This window comes from Podarcis raffonei, chromosome 4 (assembly GCF_027172205.1).
Source record: "Podarcis raffonei isolate rPodRaf1 chromosome 4, rPodRaf1.pri, whole genome shotgun sequence".
NCBI classification, from domain to species: domain Eukaryota; kingdom Metazoa; phylum Chordata; class Lepidosauria; order Squamata; family Lacertidae; genus Podarcis; species Podarcis raffonei.
In genome coordinates this window covers 9,664,422-9,691,298 of record NC_070605.1, presented here as the reverse complement: position 1 = coordinate 9,691,298, position 26,877 = coordinate 9,664,422, and the positions used below count along the sequence as shown (strand labels likewise).

Genomic DNA, 26,877 nt, shown 5'->3' with positions numbered 1-26,877 from the left:
TGTTGCCTCTGGAATCATTTGCAGAATTGTGTCTGGATCCATCCCATCAAGTTGCTTCCCCAGATGAGAATGGCGAGGGTTGGATTTTGGCAAAAACTGGAGAGCAAAAAGTAATAGTAATTTATTATTTGTACCCTGCCCATCTGGCTGGGTTTCCCCAGCCACTCTGGCCGGCTTCCAACAAAGATTAAAAATACATAAAAATGTCACACATTAAAAACTTCCCTAAAGAGGGCTGCCTTCAGATGTCTTCTAAAAGTCTGGTAGTTGTTCTTCTCTTTGACATCTGGTGGGAGGGCGTTCCACAGGGCGGGTGCCACCACCGAGAAGGCCCTCTGCCTGGTTCCCTGTAACTTGGCTTCTCGCAGTGAGGGAACAGCCAGAAGGCCCTCGGAGCTGGACCACAGTGTCCGGGCAGAACGATGGGGGTGGAGATGCTCCTTCAGATATACTGGGCCGAGGCCGTTTAGGGCTTTAAAGGTCAACACCAACACTTTGAACTGTGCTCGGAAACGTACTGGGAGCCAATGTAGGGCTTTCAGGACCAGTGTTATATGGTCTTGGCGGGTTTGTGCCTTTACAGGCCAATTACTAGGGATGCCTAGTGGGCTGAGCACTGTAGATCTTGTTTCCATTGGTTTGAAAGGGGAGAAAAATATTTTAGTGGTAAAAGGATAGCTCTCTGGATGCCTAGATCCAGGTTCAGGGCAAGTACTTTTCATGAGAGAACCCCAACAGATTTAAAATCGCAAAATATGCAGCAAAGTGAATGGGAATGTAACCTGTTAGACCTTTAAAATATCCCCTTCTAAGTTGTAGCGTTCCCAAAAAAAGGAAGGATTGGACTCTGATTAAGAGAATACACATGAGGCTTGACCAGCAAGACTTTGGGAGGAGGTGCCAATAATAATCCTCTCCACCCCTCAGCCCAGGTCGTTTTATTCACAAAAGAACTTTTTACACAGTGTTCGTAAGAACCAATCAGATTTCCTCTGAGCATTTAAAAAAAAAACCACGTGGGACAAAGTCAGATCAGAAGAAATCCTGTTAACTACAAAGACTACTCTGAGCATGCATATATAAAGGTAAAGGTAAAGTGACCCCCTGACTCTGGGGTTGCGGCACTCATCTCACTTTACTGGCTGAGGGAGCCGGCGTACAGCTTCCGGGTCATGTGGCCAACATGACTAAGCTGCTTCTGGCGAACCAGAGCAGTGCACGGAAATGCTGTTTACCTTCCCGCTGGAGTGGTACCTATTTATCTACTTGCACTTTGACGTGCTTTTGAACTGCTAGGTTGGCAGGAGCTGGGACCGAGCAACGGGAGCTCACCCTGTCGCGGGGATTCGAACCGCCAACCTTTTGATTGGCAAGTCCTAGGCTCTGTGGTTTAACCCACAGCACCACCCGCCTCCTCTGAGAGTAAATAAAGCAGGACTAGAGGAATGCTTTTAGGAAACCCGGAGGTCATAAACAAGCAGTAAACAGGAGAGGAAGGATGGGTAGTATTTACCATCTCTTTGTGAACTCTCTTGCTGGCCCTAAGATTAACGAAACTAAGAATAGCTACATCAAAGAAGCTACCTACTATCTTTATGTACTGAGGATGCCTGATGAAGCAACTGGCCTGTGTTTCAGAATGCTTATACATGCCTGTCAGGTGTAGAGAAATAGGACAGAGACGTGGATTGATCAGAAATCATATCAAAATGGTTCAAACCCAGTCAACGCAATGCTTTCATTGCTGACACAAATGGCTTGCTCCATATATTTTATAATTCCTCATAGCAATCCCACCTGATCACTACACTAAGTTGCTTCCAAAGTTCCCCACTTCCCTTAGCATAGAAAGAGACCACACATTTGGTTACATGGTAAATGGTTTACTTACAAACTCTTCAAAGGTCAGATTCATGTGCTTTTTCACACAGCAGCAAGACAGACAACTTGGTTTCAAAAATGGTTTCTAAATTATCTGTACAGAAACAGAGAGATGGCTTGCCAAAGCCACACAGCCTGGGATTGGAGCAACCTAACTCAGACACCCGCATTGGAAGGGTTCACATGGTGGAAGAGAAAGAGCAAAGAGTCTGGTAGCCCTTCCTCCCAGTGTGAGTGGGTGTGACCTAGCTAAGCCTGGCAGGACAGCTTACTCTATGGTCTTAACCCCTTCATGTTAAACATGTTGGTTATATGAGACTGGATATATCCCACAGATCTCAGGTCCTCCTGGAGGGGTTTCCCAAATGGGACATCTGGTTTGCCACTGTGAGAACAGGGTGCCTTTGGCCTGATTCAGCAAGGATCTTTCTCTTTCTTTCTTTCTTTCTTTCTTTCTTTCTTTCTTTCTTTCTTTCTTTCTCCCACCTTATTTTCCGCAAGGCGGTATACATGATTCAGATTCCTCCATTGGACTAGATGAGCCTCGGCGTCCCTTCCAACTTTACAGTTCTACGATTCCATGGCTGAGTGGGAATTTGAACCCCGGTCTTCCGGCCCAACATCTAATCCAGCCTTTCTCAACCTTGGGTCCCTGGATGCTGTTGTCTGCAACTCCTACCATCCATGACCACTGCTCCTGCTAGCTAGGGATGCTGGGATTTGTAGCCCAACAACATCTGGGGAGCCAAGGTTGAGAAAGGCTGCTCTAACCATTACATCACACTGAATCTCAAGTCTTGGGCTGTCAGTTCCCATCATCCCTGACAAGTGGCCATGCTGGTCAGAGCTGATGGAGTCCCACCAACATCACCAGGTCCACAGGATCTCTATTCTTGTGTTAAGAGTCTCTAAGCCAGGCTTCCTCAGACTCAGCCCTCCAGATGTTTTTGGCCTACAACTCCCATGACCCCTAGCTAGCAGGACCAGTGGTCAGGGATGATGGGAATTGTAGTCTCAAAACATCTGGAGGGCCAAGTTTGAGGAAGCCTGATCTAAGCACTGACATCCAGGGTATTAAAGAGACCCATATTTATTAAAACACACAAACATACACAAGTCTGCACTGAAGTCCTTGCTTGGATGGGAGTCTCCTTCTCTTTGTTTCTTTTTCCATTCCTTTGTGTCCCTGCCTTCATGTCAGCTCCATCCTTTCCTCCCCTCTCTCTCCTTAACTATGCAATAGTCACATATGTATCCCAGATCTCCATTATTATTTAAGCTGGGCAAGGATTACCCATTCAGTAACCACCAACCATCAACCCTTGTGACATTTCTGGGTCACAATCAGGATTCCTCCATCTCAGAATAATAGATATCATAGTGTTCCATTTTTAATGAGCGGTCCATTATTTAGGCAGAGGCATTAATGATGTATAACCAAGTCAGGACCCCGGAGTTAAACGTCTTTCTGTGTCATGTTGTGGAAGTGAAATGGGGGGGGGGCAACTTTCTCCATCCAGATCTACATCTGTAATGTAAGTAACATGTTGGGATTATGCAGGAACCTCAGAGCTACAGACATAATCTGTATGGTGTAGTGGTTAAGAGCGGTAGTCTAGTAATCTGGGGAACCGGGTTCGTGTCTCCGCTCCTCCACATGCAGCTGCTGGGTGACCTTGGGCCAGTCACACTTCTCTGAAGTCTCTCAGCCCCACTCACCTCACAGAGTGTTTGTTGTGGGGGAGGAAGGGAAAGGAGAATGTTAGCCGCTTTGAGACTCCTTAAAGGGAGGGAAAGGCGGGATATCAAATCCAAACTCTTCTTCTTCTTCAAGGTTGTGGGTTTGTGTCCCACGCTGGGCGAAAGATTCCAGGGTTTCACGGGGTTGGGCTAGATGACCCTCATGGTCCTTTCTGATTCTACGATTCTATAATCTTCCTTTCCACTACTTTTCAACACCTCGGAGGTGGGGAAGATTTCATGTATTTTCTGACCGCGCCGTAAAAGCAGGAAAGTTGGCATTGGGCACTGAACTCCACATCAAGAATCCAAATTCTCCATTAAAAAAAGAAAGCAGGTTTCCTATAATAATTTTCCCAGTAGTGATGTATGGAAGTGAGAGCTGGACCATAAAGAAGGCTGATCACCGAAGAATTGATGCTTTTGAATTCTGGTGCTGGAGGAGACTCTTGAGAGTCCCATGGACTGCAAGAAGATCCAACCTATCCATTCTGAAGGAAATCAGCCCTGAGTGCTCACTGGAAGGACAGATCCTGAAGCTGAGGCTCCAATACTTTGGCCACCTCATGAGAAGAGAAGACTCCCTGGAGAAGACCCTGATGTTGGGAAAGATGGAGGGCACAAGGAGAAGGGGACCACAGAGGACGAGATGGTTGGACAGTGTTCTCGAAGCTACCAGCATGAGTTTGACTGAATTGTGGGAGGCAGTGGAAGACAGGAGTGCCTGGCATGCTCTGGTTCATGGGGTCACGAAGAGTCGGACATAACTAAATGACTAAACAACAACAACAAATAAAAATTTATTATTTGTACCCCACCCATCTGGCCGGGCCTCCCCAGCCACTCTGGGCGGCTTCCAACAAAGATTAAAAATACATTAAAATGTCACACATGAAAAACTTCCCTGAACAGGGCTGCCTTCAGATGTCTTCTAAAAGTCAGATAGTTGTTTATCTCTTTGACATCTGGTGGGAGGGCTTTCCACAGGGCGGGCACCACCACCGAGAAGGCCCTCTGCCTGGTTCCCTGTAGCTTTGCTTCTCGCAGTGAGGGAACCGCCAGAAGGCCCTCGGAGCTGGACCTCAGTGTCCAGGCAGAACGATGGGGGTGAAGACGCTCCTTCAGGTCTACTGGGACGAGGCCATTTAGGGCTTTAAAGGTCAGCACCAAAACTTTGAATTGTGCTCGGAAACGTATTGGGAGCCAATGTAGGTCTTTCAAGACCTGTGTTATGTGGACTTGGCGGCCGCCCCCAGTCACCAGTCTAGCTGCTGCATTCTGGATTAGTTGTAGTTTCCGGGTCACCTCCAAAGGTAGCTCCACATAGAGCGCATTGCAGTAGTCCAAGCGGGAGATAACTAGAGCATGCACCACTCTGGCGAGGCAGTCCGTAGACAGGTAGGGTCTCAGCCTGCGTACCAGATGGAGCTGGTAGACAGCTGCCCTGGACACAGAATTACCTGCGCCTCCATGGACAGCTGTGAGTCCAAAATGACTCTCAGGCTGCACACCTGGTCCTTCAGGGGCACAGTTACCCCATTCACGACCAGGGAGTCCTCCACACCCGCCCACCCCCTGTCCCCCCAAAACAGTACTTCTGTTTTGTCAGGATTCAACCTCAATCCATTAGCCACCATCCATCCTCCAACTGCCTCCAGGCACTCACACAGGACCTTCACCGCCTTCTAGTCCCCTTGTAGATTGGATGGATATTAGCAATGAGCAATGACTGTCCCAGACTGCAGCCTGTTTCCTTTGTCCAACAAAACTGAGCAGAAGTCTCTGTGAGCTAGCCCATATCTACATGATGGTGTGTGCATTTGTTTCATGAAAAATTGAATAGCTGAACAGAAAGGAGTCCATTCATTTCTGTTTTTATTTGTTACAAAACCAATGCCTTGACTGATGAATGGTTTTACTGTTTGTTTTTTTTAATGATGCTTTTTACTGTTTGTTTGCTTTGGGACATTTTGCTGGAAGACACTCAGGAAATAAATAAATGTATACCATGGATGTCTGCAGGGAGAGGGAGCTTATGCATTTAATTACATGCATCTTTCCCAACATCAGGGTCTTTTCCAGGGAGTCTTCTCTTCTCCTGAGGTGGCCAAAGTCTTGGAGCCTCAGCTTCAGGATCTGTCCTTCCATTGAGCACTCAGGGCTGATTTCCTTCAGAATGGATAGTTTTGATCTTCTTGCAGTCCATGGGACTCTCAAGAGTCTCCTCCAGCACCAGAATTCAAAAGCATCCATTCTTCGGCGATCAGCCTTCTTTATGGTCCAGCTCTCACTTCCATACATCACGACTGGGAAAACCATAGCTTTAACTATAAGGACCTTTGTTGGCAAGGTGATGTCTCTGCTTTTTAAGATGCTGTCTAGGTTGTTAAGATAGAGTTGTACATTTATCCTCTCTCCCTTCCCTACAGACATTAATGCAATATGCAGAGATGTCAGGGAATGTGCTTGTGATGTTACAGTGTAACTTTCCTGCTTCCATGTTCATCAACACAGGAATCCTATGATTCTATAGGGACGCGGGTAGCGCTGTGGTCTAAACCACTGAGCCTCTTGGGCTTGCCGATCGGAGGGTCGGCAGTTCGAATCCCCGTTATGGAGTGAGCTCCTGTTGCTCTGTCCCAGCTCCTGCCACCCTAGCAGTTCGAAAGCACACCAGTGCAAGTAGATAAATAGGTACCACTGTGGCGGGAAGGTAAACAGTGTTTCTGTGCACTCTAGTTTCCATCACCCGTTCTGCCAGAAGCGGTTTAGTCCTGCTGGCCACATGACCCAGAAAGCTGTCTGTGGACAAACGCTCCCTCGGCCTGAAAGCGAGATGAGCGTCTCAACTCCGTAGTTGCCTTTGACTGGACTTAACCGTCCAGGGGTCCTTTACCTTTAGCTATGATTCTATGGTCAGCTATAATGCTTGCAGAGGACTTAGTTCTGTGCAGCCTTGCGGAGAGAGCGGCATCACACCAGGCTCCTATACAGGTCTACTCAAAAGTAGGTTTCCCCTGAGTTTAATGGGGCTTACTCTCGACAGGTAAGCACAGCTAGCCAAAGTGTGGGGGAAGGGAGAAAGGTAGCCTTCTGCTGATTAAATGCAAATGCTTGTTGTTGTTGTTTAGTCATTTAGTCGTGTCCGACTCTTCGTGACCCCATGGACCAGAGCACACCAGGCACTCCTGTCTTCCACTGCCTCCTGCAGTTCGGTCAAACTCATATTCGTAGCTTCGAGAACACTGTCCCACCATCTCGTCCTCCTCTGTCGTCCCCTTCTCCTTGTGCCCTCCATCTTTCCCAACATCAGGGTCTTTTCCAGGGAGTGTTCTCTTCTCATGAGGTGGCCAAAGTCTTGGAGCCTCAGCTTCACGATCTGTCCTTCCAGTGAGTACTCAGGGCTGATTTCCTTCAGAATGGAGAGGTTTGATCTTCTTGCAGTCCATGGGACTCTCAAGAGTCTCCTCCAGCACCATAATTCAAAATTCAAATGCTTGGATCTGTCCAAATCTGTCTCCTATTTATGCTGAGCTCTCTTTTCTCGATCACATCTTCGATCATCAATCCTTGTGATCGATTGCATCTTCCTGAGGAGGAAGAGAACTGCTGAATTCCATGCTGTCTAGCCGTCCACCATTGATTATATCTTCCAGAGAACGTTCCAAATGTTCAGCGATGTTGCAGCTACTGGGAATCCTTGGCGGCTTTCACCAACAACTGGAAATAGATGCGGTATTTCTTCTCTTTTCAGAGGCACTCGCATGAATGATGACCCTCTCATTTGGGCGGCTGCCAAAAATTATCTCTTGGGCGTTTCGCACGTCTACTCATTTTTATATATACTGGGACACACGCAGCCTCATTCGCACGTGGCGCCCAGCCAAGTAAGGTGTGCGGGGAAATGCAAAGCCCGTTCCTGGAGAGAGCCATCACTTGGTTGTTGCTATGGCAACGTGGCCACTCTTTTAGTCATGCAAACGGCAGTGCTTAGCAGAGCAGCTAAGGCCATTAGCCCAACAAAGAAAGTGATCTGAGTAGTTCAGCTTCATCGTCTGCTGCAGGGATGTCCAACAGGTCGATTGCAATCTACTGGTAAAAGGTAAAGGTAAAGGGACCCCTGACCATTAGGTCCAGTTGTGACCGACTCTGGGGTTGCGGTGCTCATCTCGCTCTATAGGCAGAGGGAGCCAGTGTGCAGTGGTCATGTGGCCAGCATGACTAAGCCGCTTCTGGCAAACCAGAGCAGCGCACGGAAACGCCGTTTACCTTCCCGCCAGAGCGGTACCTATTTATGATCTCTGGAAGGGAAGATGGAGCTTTTGCTGTGCTGCTGTTTTCATCCCTAGCGATCTTTTTGTGAGCGACTTTACCCCTTTATCCCTTTGTCAGTTGACCACCAAGTCCAGTATGTACAAAATGCAATTCCTATTTTGTCAGTCCCATAGAATATTCATTTCTAATTTCTTCATCTTCTCTTGTACAGTGGTACCTCGGGTTACATCCGCTTCAGGTTACAGACTTTGTTAACCCAGAAACAGTGCTTCAGGTTAAGAACTTTGCTTCAGGATAAGAACAGAAATCATGCTCCGGCAGCACGGCGGCAGCAGGAGGCCCCATTAGCTGAAGTGGTGCTTCAGGTTAAGAACAGTTTCAGGTTAAGAACGGACCTCCGGAATGAAATAAGTACTTAATCCGAGGTACCACTGTATTTTTCTATCTGACGTATTCCTTAGAAGAGTACAACTTCAAATCATTTAAACACTGGCAGTGGTAGATGCTAGCACAGGCAGACAAGACAAGGATTCCTGGATATTTCCCTGTTTCACCCCAAGGGGCTTCATCAGTGCACAGTTTGTTACTGTATATAACAGCTACATGGAACTTATTCGTGTTAGTATATAATTTTGAGAAGTAGCTGTATAAAATTTTGAGAAGTAGTTTCTAGTAAATAACTTTACAATTGTTATTATACAGCCTTTTATGAAAGACTAAGTTGCACATTATTATTATTTATTCCCCACCCATCTGGGCAGCTTCCAACAAAATATTAAAATACAGTAGTCCAGCAAACATTAAAAACTTCCCTAAACAGGGCTGCCTTCAGATGTCTTCTAAAAGTTAGATAGTTGCTTATTTCCTTGACATCTGATGGGAGGGCGTTCCACAGGGCAGGTGCCACCACCAAGAAGGCCCTCTGCCTGGTTCCCTGTAGGTTCACTTCCTGCAGTGAGGGAACTGCCAGAAGACCCTCAGCACTGGACCTCAGTGTCTGGGCAGAACGATGGGGATGGAGACGCTCCTTCAGGTCTACTGGGCCGAGACCGTTTAGGGCTTTAAAGGTCAGCACCAACACTTTGAAAGAAAGACTAAGCTGCGCCTCGTTTTTCAACAAAAGCAAACGACCAGAAAGGCTCTTTGAGAGACAGCTAAATGAGAACAGCTACAGCTCATCTCTGTTTCCACCCGTTGATTTTCTTTTTTAAAGAAGAGTTATATAAAAACAAACGCCGGATTACTCTGAGAGACTGGCGTGCGCTCGTTTTTTGCAGCTTTTATGTAATCCGAGGGCAGAAGGGGTGAGATTCCCGTCATCTAAGAGCTGGCCCTGAACAACCGCTCCAAAGGCTAGTGTAGCATTTTGGCAGGGAGAGGAAGTTAAGGGCCGTAACGACTCTGGCTGCCATTTCTCACTGTCCTGTCCTGAACTTGACTTGAGAAAGTGTTTCTTCACACAGCGCATTGTTCAGTTCTGGAACTCGCCCCTGCAGAAAGCGGTGAAGGCCACCCACCTAGACAGTTTTTAGGGAGAACTGGACAAATTCGTGGAGGAGGAGACTGTCGGAGGCAGTCGGAGACAGTCGGAGGCAGCCATCCTTCTGAAAACTAGTTGCAGGAAACCACTGGAGGGGGGACTTGTGTTCGAATCCTGCTTGTGCAGGGCTGGATTTATGTTTTCGTTAGAAGGGACCCCAAGGTTCATCTAGTCCAACCCCTTGCAATCACAGTGAAAGAACCCCTGACAGATGGCCGACCATCCTCTGTTTAAACCAGTGTTTCCCACAGTTGGGTCTCCAGCTGTTTTTGGCCTACAACTCCCATCGTCCCTAGCTAGGAACCAGCGGTCAGGGATGATGGGAATTGTAGTCTGAAAGCAGCTGGAGACCCAACTTTGGGAAACACTGGTTTAAAACCCTCAAGGAAGGAGAGTCCACTAGCTTTTAAGGGTGTTCCTTCTGTTAACGGAGAAATCTGAGGGCAGGAATACCAGAGCAAAACAGCAGCCAGTAGGCTTGGTCTTTATTGAAGACTGTCGCAACAGGACTCCCACCTGCCACCAGGTGGAACAAGATGGAAGCCCCGAACAAAAGAGAACCTAAACTTTTGTTAGCTGCTAATCCCCATGTTTGTTGTTGTTGTTTAGTCATTTAGTCGTGTCCGACTCTTCGTGACCCCATGGACCAGAGCACGCCAGGCCCTCCTGTCTTCACACACCCCCAAACTACATCACTCATACATCATGGTTACATCATGAAAGGGGAGGTCTGGTGGCAGTAATCTGAGCATCCAGGACCCTGCCCCATGGTTCCCCTCGCCCTCCCCCAAACACCCATCAAGTGTAACAAAAGAGATATTTCCCTGTTTCCCAGCCAAGTTAATCACACCCTTTTGTCTTCCTGTTATGTACTGAGTTGAATAGGATCCAAACTGCAGCAGTCTGATTGGTCCTAGAACAATAGGATCCAAAAGGCAGCAGTCTGATTGGTCCTAGAACAATAGGATTCAGAATGCAGCAGTCTGATTGGTCCTAGAATAATGCAGCAGTATGATTGGTTGGCAGGAACTACCCAATCATGCTCCAGATAGAAGTGAATCCGCAACCTGATTGGCTTACCGTAGATTTCCGGAATTAGCCAATCATGTGCAGCCCATTGTGTAAATAATGTATATAAAGCAGATATTTTGAGGGGACTTTCATTCATTCCTCCTCACCACTATGAGCTGAATAAAGAGCATGTAATCACTTCGCGACTCTGAGTATATTTCACTTCCTCTGGGTTTGTTATTTCTGGAAGGGCTACCTGTCTGGAACTCAGGTATCAGGATGCCAGGGATTATCACTCAGGCAGAGGGGCTGCTGAGTAGCTGAGCTCACATGTCTATATGAATTTCTGAAGTTTTCCCAGTGAGCCAGTACATAGATACATTGATCAGTGAATTCTTAATTTTGGTATCGTGCAGCAAAGGCCCTTTGAATAGATAGGAAGCAACTGTGATGAAGGGTTTTGTAGGGACAAATCACAAAAGTCACAAAAGTGATTGCGCTGATTTTGGTAGTGGGCTGCATGTGCATGATGTCTGCTGGAGGGACAAAACACCCCCCAACCTATACATAAATTCCTGCAAGAACAGGATGGCTCTGATCTGCTTCCACAGTCAGAGGCAGCAATACTTCTGAAGATCTCTCTCTCTCTCCCTCTCTCTCTCTCTCTCTCTCTCTCTCTCTCAATATCTAGCCCGATGAAGATTCCTGTAGTACTCAAAAGCTTGCACACAATTTTGTGACATTTTGGTTGCCCCTCCAAAAGTATCTTGTCCCGTGTGCTGATTTTTGAATCTCCCTTGTGGGCCAAGGTGGCTGCCTTTGCTATTTATTTATATTATATAGAATGACAGAATAGCAGAGATGGAAGGGACCCCGAGGGTCATCTAGTCCAACCCCCTGAAATGCAGGAGGTTTTTTAAAATAAATATATATATATATATATATATATATATATATATATATATATATATATATATATATGATGAAAACAGTTTACTCCCCCAAATCATTAAAGGTTCCTCTCTAATTAGTCAGAAGTGTTTTCGTCAATTAACCAACCGTTTAATTAAAGCGCCAGATTTACAGTTTATGATCCACAGTGATATTTTCAGCCTCCGTGATTTATTGCCATGAAACCTTGCCTTCTTCTGGCTTAGCCCCAGATATGACTGTCCATTGGAGAAGACAAAGGGAGGGGCAAGGGAGATGGCTTTATGGGGAACAGGTGTGATGCTCTGGTCCTGGGGTGGGAATTTGTAGGGGGAAAGGTTCAGTCGCGCACACACACACACACACACACACACACAAACACACACAAACATATAGTGGTACCTCGGGTTAAGAACTTAATTCGTTCTGGAGGTCCGTTCTTAACCTGAAACTTTTCTTAAGCTGAGGTACCACTTTAGCTCATGGGGCCTCCCGCTGCCGCCATGTGATTTCTGTTCTCATCCTGAAGCAAAGTTCTTAACCTGAGGTACTACTTCTGGGTTAGCGGAGTCTGTAACCTGAAGTGTCTGTAACCTGAGGTAGCACTGTATTCACAAAAGGATTAACTGCCTGCAAGATGGTTCTTGATAACTAAGGATGGATTTTGGAGAAGTGAGATGGGAGCAAGCAGAAGGAGGGGGCAATCAATAGACGAGCAGTTTGAAAGCCCCATCATCCATCTTCATTGATCATTCGGGATGGCACTTCCCTGAGAAGGCAGATTAATGAGTCTGCTAAGCTAAGAAGTCCAGGATCCTGTTCTCACAGTGGCCAACTGGAAAGCCCAAAAGCAGAACCTTTTCCTGCCCCCCCCCCATAATTTTTTATTAAATTTTCTGTTTCACATTTTAGAATATTCATTTAAACCACCTTAAAATATCAGCGACTTCCCTTCTTCTCTTTCCATGGTTCATTTTGCCTATCATAAATCCCTGCATATTTTATATAAACTGAACCCTTGAGTATTCCATTATTACATCCATCAAAGCTTATTTACACTGCTGAATTTATCTTAATGCTGCCCATGTTCTCAAATATCCCCCCATATATTCAATAAACGTTTTCCAACCTTCTCTAAATGTATGTTCTTCTTGATCTCTTATTCTATATGTTAGGTCCGCAAGCTGCGCATATTCCATCAGTTTAAGTTTGGATGGGACCTCACTCGTTTTCCATTTTGGGGCTAACAAAACACAGGCCGCAGTAGTGGCATACATAAATAACCTTTTTTGACACCTGGGAATCATAGCTGTCAACTTTTCCCTTTTCTTGCGAGGAATCCTATTCGGAATAAGGGAATTTCCCTTAAAAAGGTGGAAACGTTGACAGCTATGCTGGGAATTTCCATCTGAATTATTCCCAACAAAAAGGACTCTGGATTTTGGGGGAAGTACTTTTAAATATATATTTTTTCAATTCATTACAAATTATTTCCCGATAATCTTTTAACCCTTTTACAAGTCCACCAGCTCAAAAGTAGAACCTGAGTACCACAACATCTGTGTTCTGGGCTTCAGTTTTAGGAGAACACTGACAAGCTGGCAGGTGTGCAGAGGAAGGCAACCAAGATGATCAAGGATCTGGAAGCCTTATGAGGAACGGTTGAGGGAGATGGGGAAGTTTAGCCTGGAAAAGAGGTGACTGCGAGGCGATGTGATACCCGTCTTCAAATATCTGAGAGACAATGCAAGCTTGCATTCTTCCTCTCTAGACGCAAGGACCTGGGCCAATGGATTCAAATGACAGGAACAGTGTCGGATTTACATATAAGCTAAACAAGCTACAGCTTAGAGCCCCACTCTCTTGGTGGCCCACAAAAACATTAAAGGAAAAATAAACTGGATGTACATTTCCAAAATAAAGACAAAAAACAAATAAAACCTACATACAGGCCCCCTATGTCCCCTGGTCTTTTCTTGAGGACGGGGACCCTTGAGCTAATTTAAAAAGTGGGACAACCAACACGTTTGTGTCATTTTTTTTAATTCACGCTGTTGGTTGCGATCATTAGCAAAAAAAATTTTTTTGCCATTCTTTTGTCTCCTGTTCATTTCTCAACGGCAAAATTTCCCTTCGGCCTGGGAGTCTGATAGATCTTTTCTTGAGGGTTTTTCTGGGTCTCAAAGAGGGCCACTTGGTAGGACAATTTGTGAAGTTCCCTGCTCAGCTGCTCGCTGGAGTCAATCAGCGAATATTTCTGCTCTTCCAGCTCGTTGATTTTTCTGTAAGCTTCCTCCGTCCTTTCCCGCATGGCCGCCACTTTCCGCTCCATTTCTTCCATCACGTTCCGAAACTTCTCAAGAGTGTCTTGCAAATTCTGGCTCATCTTCTTGATATATCTGGGTTCCTTCCTTCCTCTTGTTCTTTTTCTTTTAAAACTTTTTCCAGCACAAATTTCGTTTCTCCAGATTGAGGCGAACCAGATCGAATATTCCCCCGCTGCCTCTGAGATTGTGGATTAGGTTTCGTTGTGGCGTCGCCGGCTGGCTACAGACAGCTGCTTCTTGCAGATATTGTTCATTCGGTGGAGGCCTTCTCTGAATACAAATAGGGGGCGAAATTATTTTTATTCATGTACTAGGCTTGGCCAATGGTCAGGGGTGATGGGAGTTGTAGTCCAAATACATTTTGGAACTGTTAATCTGTTTATAAATGCTATAAATAAATGAAAGCAACAAATCCGGATGGCCACAGATTCCCCACTCCTGCTGGGCTGAGACTCCTATCATCTCTGACCGCTGCCATCTGCTGGCAGGGGCTGATGGGACTTGTAGTCCAACGCCATTCTGGACAGCACCTGTCCCCCATTTGTTAGATGCTGCTGTTTGAGCAACCAGTGCCTATTTGTTTTGTTTTTTCTGCCTACCCCCCACCCAGTGACTGAAATATAGAAGGAAAGAAGGAAAATAGAAGGGAAATATAGGAAAATATAGAAAGTGGGCTCAGGGGCATAGCGTGGAGAGCCCATAGGAAGGCCGTAACCCCAGGCGCATTATTTTGAGGAGCGCAAGTTGGGTGCCCCACACAGGGATCCCTGCCCTGCCTGCCGCTGGGGGTCTCTGGGCCCCAGAGCCCGGGGCCAGGCCACCATGCCCCTGGCCCACTTCTTGAATGGCTGTCTGGCCAGTGTTGGGGAGGGTCACCTGCCAAGGGCTGCATCGGTTGGCCGGTCTCCCCCTTGCACCGATGGGCAGGTGGGCAATGTAGTGTGGCCCCATGAATCCTCCATGTCTAAGGCCAGCCCTGTGAGAGTTGGGCTGGCGTGGTGGGTTTTGTCCCCCTTCTGTCCCACCTGGTGCATGTTTGGGTGTCCCGGGTGCCAGCAAAGGAGCAGGGACCCAGGGGTGGAGTCAGAGGGACTATAAAACCAGCTCTGAGAGGAAGACAGGGACGCGGGTGGCGCTGTGGGTAAAAGCCTCACCGCCTAGGGCTTGCCGATCGCATGGTCGGCGGTTCGAATCCCCGTGGCGGGGTGCGCTCCCGTTGCTCGGTCCCAGCGCCTGCCAACCTAGCAGTTCGAAAGCACTCCCGGGTGCAAGTAGATAAATAGGGACCACTTACTAGTGGGAAGGTAAACGGCGTTTCCGTGTGCGGCTCTGGCTCTCCAGAGCAGCGATGTCACGCTGGCCACGTGACCCGGAAGTGTCTCCGGACAGCACTGGCCCCTGGCCTCTTAAGTGAGATGGGCGCACAACCCCAGAGTCTGTCAAGACTGGCCCGTACGGGCAGGGGTACCTTTACCTTTACCTTAGGAAGACAAGTAAATATCTGAGAGGTGGTTTAGTGAGGGAGAGCAGGTAGCGGAAGTTATAGGTCTGGATAGGCACCCCATGATTGTAATTCACCAATACCCTTTATGAAACCACACGCTTGTTAAACTGCAATAAATAAACAGAAGTTTATGTTTCAGTTTAACCCTGACGGGACTCAGTATTGTACCAGGTAGGGCCTGGGTGGTGGCAGCGAGAAATAAAGTGGTGGCACAGGGATCAATAGATAGTGAAACGTCCGGGGACCCTGTGTGATCACAGGGACTTTTCTGTGGCCCCGTGAAACCTCCATGTCTAACGCCAGCCCTGTGAGAGTTGGGCTGGCATGGTGGGTTTTGTTCCCTCTCTCTGCCCAGCTCCTGGTCCCACCTGGTGCATATGTGGGTGTCCCGGGCACCAGCAAAGGATGCTACACCACTGGGTGGGCTTAAGAAAACCCCATCCCCTAGCACCGTACAATTTCAGCCAAACCGTGGGCTTCTAAGGGGGTCCAGGTTTCTTCTGCTCCTCTGTGATTCAAGGACGGCACCCGCCTTATATTAAGCTACGGAACAAACCCCTTTCTTGCCAGCTGCCAGGTGTTCTTCTGCTTGATCTCGTTCACGCAGCTGTTCTTAATGATCCCCCCCACCCCCAACTCCAGAGCGGACATGTCAGGAGCAGAGGGGAGGGTGGGGAAATGACCCTTTGCACTATTGCCGTGGGAACCTGTAGGCCAATCACATTTGACGGAGGCAGTGTGAGCCAACAATGACTTGGCCTTTGCGGGTGAATATGCCTGGCATGGACAAAAATGGATAGAGAAACGTTTCTCCGTCCCCACTCATCACACGAGAACTCGGGGACGCCCAATGAGGCCGAAATTTGGAGGAATCAGGACAGATCAAAGAAAGTACTTCTTCACACAGACCGTAGTTAAAGCTATGGAACTCCCTCCCACATGATGTAGTGATGGCCCCCAACCTGGATGACTTTAAAAGAGGACTGGGCAAATTCATGAGGAGGAGAGGGCTACCAATGGCTACCAACCATGGTGGCTCTGTTCATATGCATCTGAATGCCAGCTCCTGGCAATTGCAGGTCGGGCAAAATCATAGAATACAATTAGAGTTAGAAGGGACCCCAAGGGTCATTTAGTCCAACCCCCTTCAATCACAGCGAAAGAACCCCTGACAGATGGCCGACCACCCTCTGTTTAAACCAGTGTTTCCCCACAGTTGAGTCTCCAGCCGTTTTTGGACTACAACTCCCATCGTCCCTAGCAAGGAAGACCAGCTAGGTCAGGGATGATGGGAATTGTAGTCTGAAAGCAGCTGAAGACCCAACTTTGGGAAACACTGGTTTAAAACCCCCAAGGAAGGAGAGTCCACCAGCTTTTAAGGGTGTTCCTTCCATGGTTAAACAGCTCCTACCATAGCTGTCAACTTACAGATTTGAAAATAAGGGACCAGCAGCCTTGAAAATAAGGTACCAGCAGCCAAAATAAGGGACCTGTAGCCTCACCTGTTCCAGGCACTCCAGTCTTCCTGTCCTCCTGCAGTCTGGTCAAACTCATGCTGGTAGCTTCGAGAACACTGTCCAACCAACTTTGTAACCAGAGGTTCAACTGAATAGAATCTGAATCACATGCACCACAAGGCCTATGCAGCCTCAACTTAAGATGGCTCCCTGGTCTGGCTTTGCACTGCAAAGTTTGCAGCAGCACGTGCAACAAAATGGCGTCCAGCATTCAAAAATCCCCTCAGCTTGCATTAACTAGCCACACACACACACAGCCTCCCCCCCTCGCCATGAGATCGCCAGTCACCCACCATTTTAGTCAACCAGCTCCTTTCTTTTCCCCCATAAGTCAATTGAAGGAGCCTCCAAAACAAATTCAAAAGCCCCCCCCTCCCATGAGATCTCCTTTTCTTTCCCCCCACCATGTGCCCCCACTCCAGACAGACCTTTTCGCCAGCAAGGGTGAGTGGGCCGTCGATGACGTATCCATCCGATTCCGATCCGAGCACTCAGCACAGGTGCGTTCAACTTCTGAGCCCCTCTGAGCCAAAGGCAGAAAGCCCAGCCAGCAGCCAAACGAAGCCTCAAGGAAAACCATCGTCACCTCTCCGCTGGGAAGCGCTGAGCAAAGGCGAGTCCCCAGGCAACGCAGCCGATTTGATCAGCACAAGGCATGCAAGCTCCACCCCCCAGTCGTTCTTAGACTCCTTATTGGGTGAGCAGGCAGGGAGGCAGGGAGGGAGGGAGAGGAGCTGCTTCCTTTGAAACCCGGGAAATTTAAGGGACATCATCAATAAAGGGACAGCAGCGGGACGTGGTGCTGGGGTAAGGGACTGTCCCGCCAAATAAGGGACGCTTGACAGCTATGGCTCCTACTGTCAGAAAGTTCTGGCTAAGGTTTAGTCAGAATCTCCTTTCCTGTTCAGGGCCGGATTTAGGTTTGATGAGGCCCTCAGCTCCTGAAGGCAATGGGGCCCTTTATATGTACAGCTGTACTTTGTCAACAACAAATGGTCGCTGTTTTTTTGTGTTGAATATATGCTATATGGAAATTTATGGACCTAATAGGTATTTAAAGCCAAGTGCACATAACAAAATAACCAGTCCATGCGGAATGTAGGCACCCTATATATAGAAAGGAGCAAACCAGTGATATTTTAGGGAGCAGGCTGGCAGTCGGGGCCCATGACTTACATCGTAGGAGCCTACACAACACAAAACACTGTTGCTGTATGTAGGTTTTATTTTAATTTGTTTTTTATCTTATATTTTGGAAATGTACATCCAGTTTTTCCCCCTTAAATTTTTTTGGGGCCCCCCCAAGAGAGTGAGTGGGGCCCTAAGCTATACAGTGGTACCTCGGGTTACAGACGCTTCAGGTTGCAGATGTTTCAGGTTATAGATTCCGCTAACCCAGAAATAGTTCCTCGAGTTAAGAACTTGGTTTAGGATGAGAACAGAAATCGTGCTCCGGCGGCACGGCGGCAACAGGAGGCCCCATTAGCTAAAGTGCTGTCTCAGGTTATGAACAGTTTCAGGATAAGAACGGACCTCTAGAATAAATTAAGTTCTTAACCCCAGGTACCACTGTAGCTTGTTTAGCTTAGAAGGCGATACCTCCGGAGGCCTTGCATTGGAATGAGCTGGGAGGTGCAACAGAGAGAAGGAAGGCAACACTTAAGCAGTCATTGCAGAATAAGAAGTTCGATTCCTGTAGGTTTTTATAAGGTCGTCCCCATTTCTTTTAGATCTGCCACCTTATCTGTGAGAAGCAGCTTCAATATATTTCTTCATAACATCCCTTTGCGTTTGGTGCATTCAGATGCAAGGAATATTGCATTAGATTTCCTTGTTACAAAGCTAGAACTTCTGTCCTGTTTCCTAACGTTCCTTTCGCACAGCAGTGTTAAAGATATCCGTTTAATATGCATGGAATTTGTTTGAATGCATTTTGCTTAAAATACTATGCAGAGATGCTTGCATTATTCAGGAATTTTAGCTAGAGCAAATGCCATGGAAAAGGGTGGCTGTTTCCGTTTCAGGTTAATTGACGACTCATCCCAGAAGCCCAAATAGAGATCTCTCGCAGCGTGAAATTAAACCTGAAAACTCAGCATCTAAATCAGTCGTTGGCGCCATCAGCAGTCGTGGCTCGGCTCAGCGATGCTTGCATGGGATCTCTCACTGGCACCAGAGAGAGGAAAGTTTATTGAACAGGATTAAAAAGAAGACTGGACTGCGTTGCTGGCTTGTTAAAGAGCAATGTGTTACTTTGTATTCTTCCAACGTTTGTTTTGTAACTTGTTTAAGACCGTTTGCAGTAAAGCTTTGAAACTCTTTTCTTGTGATGAGAGCTCATTTATTTATACCCAGATCAGCCACCCTTTGCTCTAGCCAGATGGGCGGGGTATAAATAATAAATTATTATTACAACCAGATTAAAAGAAGAAAATTCACACTGCCGATGCCTCTCCATTCTAGAGAGTCTTCAAGGGATGAATGAATGGAGAGATGGTTCTGTTAGGATTGTCTTACTCACAAGTAGGACCCTCGCAGAGACACTTGCCCAGCTGGCAAGTTCTCTCCCTCCTGGTCTGTCATTTGGGAGCTTCAAAAGCTTTCTTCACCCTGAACATCACAGCGACTGATACCAAGAAGCAGCAGCACACTTAGGAACCTGCAGAGTATTGGCGGTTCGCGTAACAGACTCCATAGCTCAGCATCTTGGCTAATCTACTTTATTTACATATAATACACTCGGAGCATTCTGACTTAGCTCCTTCCTCTTTCTCATCAGACAGCAAAGAGAGAAAGAACAAAGGACAATAGTCCCACTTCATGGAACACAGTAATACCAAACATCCTGTCTCTGTCACTTCCCACACTGTGGAATGAAAACATACACCGTCATGTGATAGACAATCTCATGACTGCAAACACGGAGGAAGAATCCTAACAGGTTCTCCCCAAACCTCAAGAGGCAGGGAGTTCCACAGGGCAGGGTCTGCCACATTAAAGGCTCGGTCCTTGATGATGGTCAGCAGAACCCCAGGAGCTGTGCTGGGAACCACCAGAAGTGACCTGTTTCCTTGACTTTACGGCGGTTTCTCCTCCTGCCTGTCCACCCTTCTCTTCTTGTTCTAGGAGGGCCTCCTCTTCTCTGGACACGGCAGAAGGCCAACCAATTCTATAACTCCACCTGGATAAGCTGGGGATCAAACCTGAGGCCTTCTGCACACTAGACAGATACCCTACCCACTAGGCTATGGGCCTAGAGGGGAAAGATACCTGCTTCTCCCATGACCACCTCCCCACTCCTCCATGAACACACGCCCAAAATGCAGTGGCAAGTTCTCAAAGTGGCATTCAAAGAACCTTTCAAGAAAGTGGAATTCAAGAGCCCAATCAGAGCCAAGGTTTGTGACATCACCCTGCCTCCCCGCTGACGCTATTGGCCAAGGTGTTGCCATGACGAATGACAACACAATGAGTGATTTCTACCTTCCTGCCACGGGAATTCAAAACAGCTGGATGGAAACAAACGAGGAGCTGGCAGCCGGCGATATAGGAAAGAGGGGTGTGTTTTCTACCTGTGTTTTTGGGCTTGGAGGCCAAAAAATGCCGAATATCTGAAAGCAGAAAGCAGGGGAGTGAGGGAAGTTGCAATGGAGAACGCAGTGAGGGCGGAATTAGGGTGCTAGGCCAGAAATATCCTCATCACGACCAGCGAGGGAGGAGTCCGACCGGGGCGCCATGGCAGTGCCAAATTCTCTTGCTAGCCCACGCACCTGCGGCTGAGTCACACAGGTATAGCATCTCCAGAACGGAGGCTGAGGGTTCGAGGTCAGGGGTGGGGAATTCGTGCAGGGATGAAATTTCGCAAAATGCCCAAGCCTGGCTAAATACTAAAAATCAAAGAATTGTAAAGTTTGCGGGGACCCAAGGGTCAGCTAGTCCAACCCCTTGCACTGCAGGAATCTCAACTAGGTCATACATGAAACATGGCCATTCAACCACTGAGGGTGCGGTGACCACAGGACTCGCCCTTTCAGTTTTCGGCTTTGGAATTAGACCTCAACATCTGAGACGTGCCTATTTTAATTGGCGAAACTGGATTCATGCCATGTATTGAACACACATCGAAGGCATGACTCCCCCACCGAAAAAAAAATTATGGGAACAGTAGCTCCTGCCCTGAGAGAGCAATACTTCCCAAACACAATGCATTTTCAGGAAATTGTTCATTTAGGTGAGCACATAATGAGTCAGTCACTTCTGTTTATTTCTATGGGGAAATTTCTAACCCAGGAAAAACCCCTGAAACCTTGCAAAAGGCAAACAAGGAATGGAAAAACAGGTCCGGCTGTTTGGATATCTCAATCTGTGGTGCATTTAGTGAGGTTTAGGAACTGATTCCTTGAGTCTGATTAAATGAATTTTCATTTACCAAGCATTTGGATAGAGGGACATTTCCAAACATCGTATAGCCCGGACACTGAGATCCAGCGCTGAGGGCCTTCTGGTGGTTCCCTCATTGCGAGAAGTGAGGTTACAGGAACCAGACAGAGGGCCTTCTCGGTGGTGGCACCCACCCCGTGGAACACCCTCCCTTCAGATGTGAAGGAAATAAGCAGCTATCCTATCTTTAAAAGACATCTGAAGGCAGCCCTGTTTAGGGAAGTTTTTAATATTTAATGCTGTATTGTTTTTAACTTTCGATTGGGGGCTGCCCACAATGGCTGGGGAAACTCAGCCAGATGGGCGGGGTATAAATAATAAATTATTATTATTATTATTATTATTATTATTATTATTATTATTATTAGTGCTGCGGTCAGAAGGGGCAACCTTATACTGTTTACAACAGTAATGTCTCACATCAAATGTAACTGATCTGTAGAAAAGATTCTACAACCTGGCGTGGAGGAGGAGAGAGAACACACATACTTTTGCAAACCAAGAAAATCTTTTTATTTTTATTTTTGTGTGTATGGAATCAATAGAACATTGGAGCACGGGGAAAGCGCTCAGGCAGGCTTTTTAAAAAACCCCTTTGTTTCTATTCTCCAGGCTCCATAAAGCAGACTTGATCCTCCGACGCTCTTCCCCATTTTTCCTGGGGAAAACAGTTTCTCTCTCCCCGCTGGTGCAAGTTTCGTGGGTCCCAAGGAGACAGAGTGAGTCTTGGAAACCCTTCTGCAGTACTATACATGCACCAGTAGGGGGTGCTTTCGCCTTAAACATGTGCCGGCAAAGTCATTTGTTACATATATACGAGAATGGATTTTAAAGCCTAGGTTTACTTGAATAAGCAACTCCCCATTCATTAAAATAACAGCTATGCTTTGGAGCAGGCATTGAAAAGGTGTTATGTTATTAAAGTGGGCATATGCAGTCTTCCTGCAAAATCTCCCCTGTGAGCAGGAATCAAGGTCCCATTTATACAAACATAACCTTTTTCTAAACCTAATTGTGATTGGGGGGGAGCACAATTTTGGCTGAAGACGTGGCATTAAATTTACTCAGAGTAGACCTATTGAAATCAATGGGCCTAACTGTGGTGTCATCCACAAAAAAAGATTATTCTGCCACTTTAACAGACAAGGGGAATCTTGGGAACTGTAGTTTCTTAAGAGGGGTGAGCATGGCAGGTCTAGGAGTTCGGCACCCTTCACAAACTGCAGTTCCCAGGCTGCTCCGTGGCAGTGAAAGTGCTAGAATAGTGCTTTAAATGCATGGTGTTGTAGTCATGTTCGTTAATTTCAATGGGTGTAAAGGGAATGGGAAAAGGACCCCTGACCATTAGGTCCAGTCACGGACGACTCTGGGGTTGTGCCGTTCATCTCGCTTTACTGGCCGAGGGAACTGGCGTACAGCTTCCGGTTCGTGTGGCCAGCATGACCAAGTCGCTTCTGGCGAACCAGAACAGCGCACGGAAACGCCGTTTGCCTCCCCGCCGGAGTGGTACCTATTTATCTACTTGCACTTTGACGTGCTTTCAAACTGCTAGGTTGGCAGGAGCAGGGACCGAGCAATGGGAGCTCACAAACGCCAGCTCCCTCGGCCTGAAAGTGAGGTGAGCGCCACAATCTCATAGTCACCTTTGACTGGACTTAACCATCAGGAGTCCTTTACCTTTTACCTTTATAGGGCAGTATACAAATTTAATTAACAACAACAACAACAACAACAACAACAACAACAACAACAACAACAACAACAATATCTATACCCAGCCCTTCCTGGCCAGGGCCAGGCTCAGGCAGCTAATACCGAATATAAATTACAATAAAACATAATAGGGGGGGGAAACAGAAAAAAAAACAGTTAATTAAAATATGGCTTAAAATACAGCTTAAAATGCAGCCTCATTTTAGTATTAGCCCATAAATCAAGACCATAAAGGGAGGAAACATGAGATATTCACCTGAGCCAGCTATCCATGCTGGTCCTACATGGGCCAGCAAAAAAGCCAAGGGGAAATTTATATACCAAATCCCATATAAGGAGTCAGAGTGAGTCCAAGCCGAAGACCAGTAAGAGCTGTAAGTAAGAGCTGTTTGACAGTGGAATTTGCCCTGACAGTAAGAGCTGTTTGACAGTGGAATTTGCCCTGACAGTAAGAGCTGTTCGACAGTGGAATTTGCTGCCAAGGAGTGTGGTGAAGTCTCCTTCTTTGGAGGTCTTTAAGCAGAGGCTTGACAACCATATGTCAGGAGTGCTTTGATGGTGTTTCCTGCTTGGCAGGGGGTTGGACTTGATGGCCCTTGTGGTCTCTTCCAACTCTATGATTCTATGATTCTATAATTCTATTCTATGATTCTATGACCAGGCAGAACAGCTCTGTCTTGCAGGCCCTGCACAAAGATGTCAAATCCCGCAGGGCCCTGATCTATCATGACAGAGCATTCCACCAAGTCGAGGCCAGTACTGAAAAGCCCCTGGCCCTAGTTGAGACCAATGTAACCCCTTCGAGGCTCGGGAGCTCCAAAGTGTTGTTATTTATGGACCTTAAGATCCTCCTCGGGGCATTCCAGGAGAGGCGGTCCCGTAGGTCCGAGAGTCCTAGGCCGCATAGGGCTTTAAAGGTCAAAATCATTATTATTTCCCATAGAATTAGCCCTTTAAGACTGCAGACGCCCTCCTAAGGAGGTGAAGTCCCTGGAAGAGACAACCTCACCAGCTTTCTTAGGCCTTCAGGTGGCTCTGGCTGAGACAACATATTCCTTGGCTCAGCTATGAGAACCCACTGGGAGCTGACCAGGGTCCTGAACTGCTTTGCTGCAGATTGCTTGCTCCAAGCTTCAGTGGATAAGGGTGAAGAATTGAAGGCTCAAGGCTCCCAGCTGGGCATAAATATTTATCATGATGATCAGCTATTAGGCACTCCCTTGACTGGAATAAATCTCTGTCATTTCTCCCTCTGGGGCTTAGCTGTCTTCATATAAGAGGCTCAAAATTAGAATCGTTCTGTCCCTTTAATCTGTTTGAGGGGCCCTTTCGCTGTCAAGCGGTTCATCATTAACTGCTTCCTCGCTGCCTCTTAACGAATCTCTCTCTCTCTCTCTCTCTCTCTCTGTGTGTGTGTGTGTGTGTGCAATATCTTCTTTATTTATAAAAGTATTTATGCACCGCCAACTCAAGCAACACAACATGACAACATGCAGCAGCTTAGGCAATGAGACATAAAACGCTGTAAAAACAGTGCAAAATGGTTAAAACGAAACAAAAATTAGCTGCATGAGCCTGACCACATTCAAATGATTTCAGGAGGTACCTCAAAATCGAAAAGGAAGGAGCCTTAGAATGGGACCAATGATTCTAAGTCGCAATTGAGTAAGCAGAGATTCATACAATGCCTTTCTTTCAAACAAACAACAACATGGTGGGCAGCAAAATTTAAAATAATAAGAAATGTGCAGCATTCAGCGCCCGTTTAAAAAGCATTTGGGAGGGGGATTAGTGAGATGTTTTGTTTTTTATTTTTATTATATGTTTTGTGTTTTTATGTTGTGGACTGCCCTGAGACTTGCAGGTATGGATAGGGCGGTATACAATTTAAATAATTAAATGTGCTGCTCTGGTTTCGCCAGAAGCGGCTTAGTCCTGCTGGCCACATGACCTGGAAAAACTGTGGACAAACGCCGGCTCCCTCGGCCTATAAAGCGAGATGAGCACCCTAACCCCAGAGTCGTTCGCAACTAGACTTTACTGTCAGGGGTCCCTTTACCTTTACCTTTTTAATCTTCTCATAGGGTCGCCAGCTCTGAACGAAACGACTTCACCATGTCGCTGACGATGGAAGAACTGTCGACGACAAATGAAAAGCTCCGCTACCAGATCAATGACCTGACAGAGACGGTGGCCTACCTGGATTCGGAGAACCAGGCACTGCTCAAGGACAACAGCACCATCAAGGGCCACAACCGGAGCTTGCAAGAGACGGCGGACAGATTCAAGGCCGCCATGGAGGAGATGCAGAAGAAGGTGGAGGACATCAGAGAGAAGATGGACCACACCAACGCGAGGATCCACGAACTGGATGCCCAGAACAAGGCCTTGGCGAAAGCGAACGCAGAGCTCAGCAAGGAACTCCGCGAGGTGACCTCCCAGGTGGCCCTTTTCGAAGACTACAAAGCCGCTCAGGAGAAGGACCTTCGAGAGATGCAGAACCTGTCGGTGGAGGTCAAAAAATACCTGAAGAGCCTGGAAGATAGGCTACAGGAGACCGAGCATCACTATCAAGCGGAGAAGAACAATTCCTCCCAGCTGAGGGAAAAAGTGGGGGCGCTTCTTCAACTCCGCCAGAGCCAGAGGAACGACATCAAAGATCTGCAGGCCCAGCTGGAAACTTGCGTGCAGCAGGCCACCATCTTGAGATTGGACCAGGAAAACAGGGTGCAGATCGGCTCGCTAATGCACGAAATCGTGGAGGCCAAACTGGTGGATGTTGCCTTGCAGCAGTCAAAGAGCAGAAAAGCCATGTACTGGTTCTGGCAGGTGGGCAAAGTCCTGAGCGTCTTGGTGCTCGGCTGCGTTCTCCTGCTGACCCTGGCCTTGTGCTACACCTATTTTTTCAACCACGAATTCATGGCGGAGACTCTCCTGGCGTTTCTTGGCGAGCACAACGTCAACAGAATCGTGCAAGGCTTCGCTCACTACTTGACGTGGAGGAACGATGGCCTGTTGCCTTTCTGAAACGCAGCCCGCCTGGACTCCTCCGTGTTCCTACAACTTGATTTTGACATTAGAAATCTATGGATTTAAAAACTTTGTAAGAATCTCAATAGACGGGTCTGGTGGTTTCTCCTTCTTTATTTCATTGTGCTTGGTTTTTACGCTGGCGTAAAAGACATTAGTCAATTCAGGGGCAGATAAAACACCAAGGCCAGTTCAGTTTATCTCTAACTAGCAGCCTTGTACCTTAGCATTGCTTGAAGAAACAAAAAATGCAGCGTTTTTAATGGTTTAGTCTGCCATCTTGATTCAAAATGGCGTCCAGCTGTATCCAAACGTAGGCAAAAACCTCTTTGATCTCAGGGGCCAGCATGCAAAACTGGGTCAGAGTCTCTTAAGAGGAACCTTATCTCTTAGGTGAGGAAGTAGCATCTCTCTAAATTACATTTTAGGAACATGGGGAGCTGCCTTAAACTGAGTCAGACAATTGGTACTCAATATTCTGATGGGTGACAACTTTCAAGGCCTTCAGGCAGGGAACCACAGCCAGACCCACCTGGAGAGGACAGTTGGGGCTGAAATATGGGATGGTCTGTATGAAAGGTAGTATATACACAAAGTATCAGATGTGGTGACAGTAATAATAATACAACAAAACACCACCACCACCAACTGGCTTATAAGTATAAAACCAAATTCACTAGAATAATAGCTAGAATAGAGAGAGACTTGTAACCATTCAAACAACAAACATACTAAGGTGCCATGTGCAATACGAAGCCTGGAGATACTGTAAACATGGAGTGGAAAAATGTACAACTCTATCTTAACAAGTTACATGTGCAGTAAAGGTTATACAGACTGGATAAATGAACCGTTCAACAAGCAGCGTAAGTCCAATCACAGAACGGCAACCCCAAGCCGCCACAACGGCAAGGGTGGCACACTGGAGAATATGAAAAAGCTTTTCAAAGCTGTTTTTCAAAGATTGAA

At 47.0% G+C, this 26,877-nt stretch overlaps 1 protein-coding gene across 2 annotated transcripts; it reads left to right on the top strand.

Annotated features, from left to right (window-relative positions):
• The first annotated feature begins 20,201 nt into the window (after positions 1-20,201).
• LOC128412471 (paramyosin-like) lies at positions 20,202-26,024 on the top strand. 2 transcript variants are annotated; one of them, XM_053385413.1, is made up of 3 exons: positions 20,202-20,514; positions 21,778-21,884; positions 24,963-26,024. In XM_053385413.1, the coding sequence occupies exon 3, from the start codon at positions 24,994-24,996 to the stop codon at positions 25,903-25,905; it is 912 nt and encodes a 303-aa protein (XP_053241388.1). In that variant the 5' UTR covers positions 20,202-20,514; positions 21,778-21,884; positions 24,963-24,993; the 3' UTR covers positions 25,906-26,024. The 2 variants fall into 2 exon arrangements, with proteins under 2 accessions (XP_053241388.1, XP_053241389.1); XM_053385414.1 differs by having other exon boundaries at positions 20,229-20,284.
• The last annotated feature ends 853 nt before the right edge of the window (positions 26,025-26,877 follow it).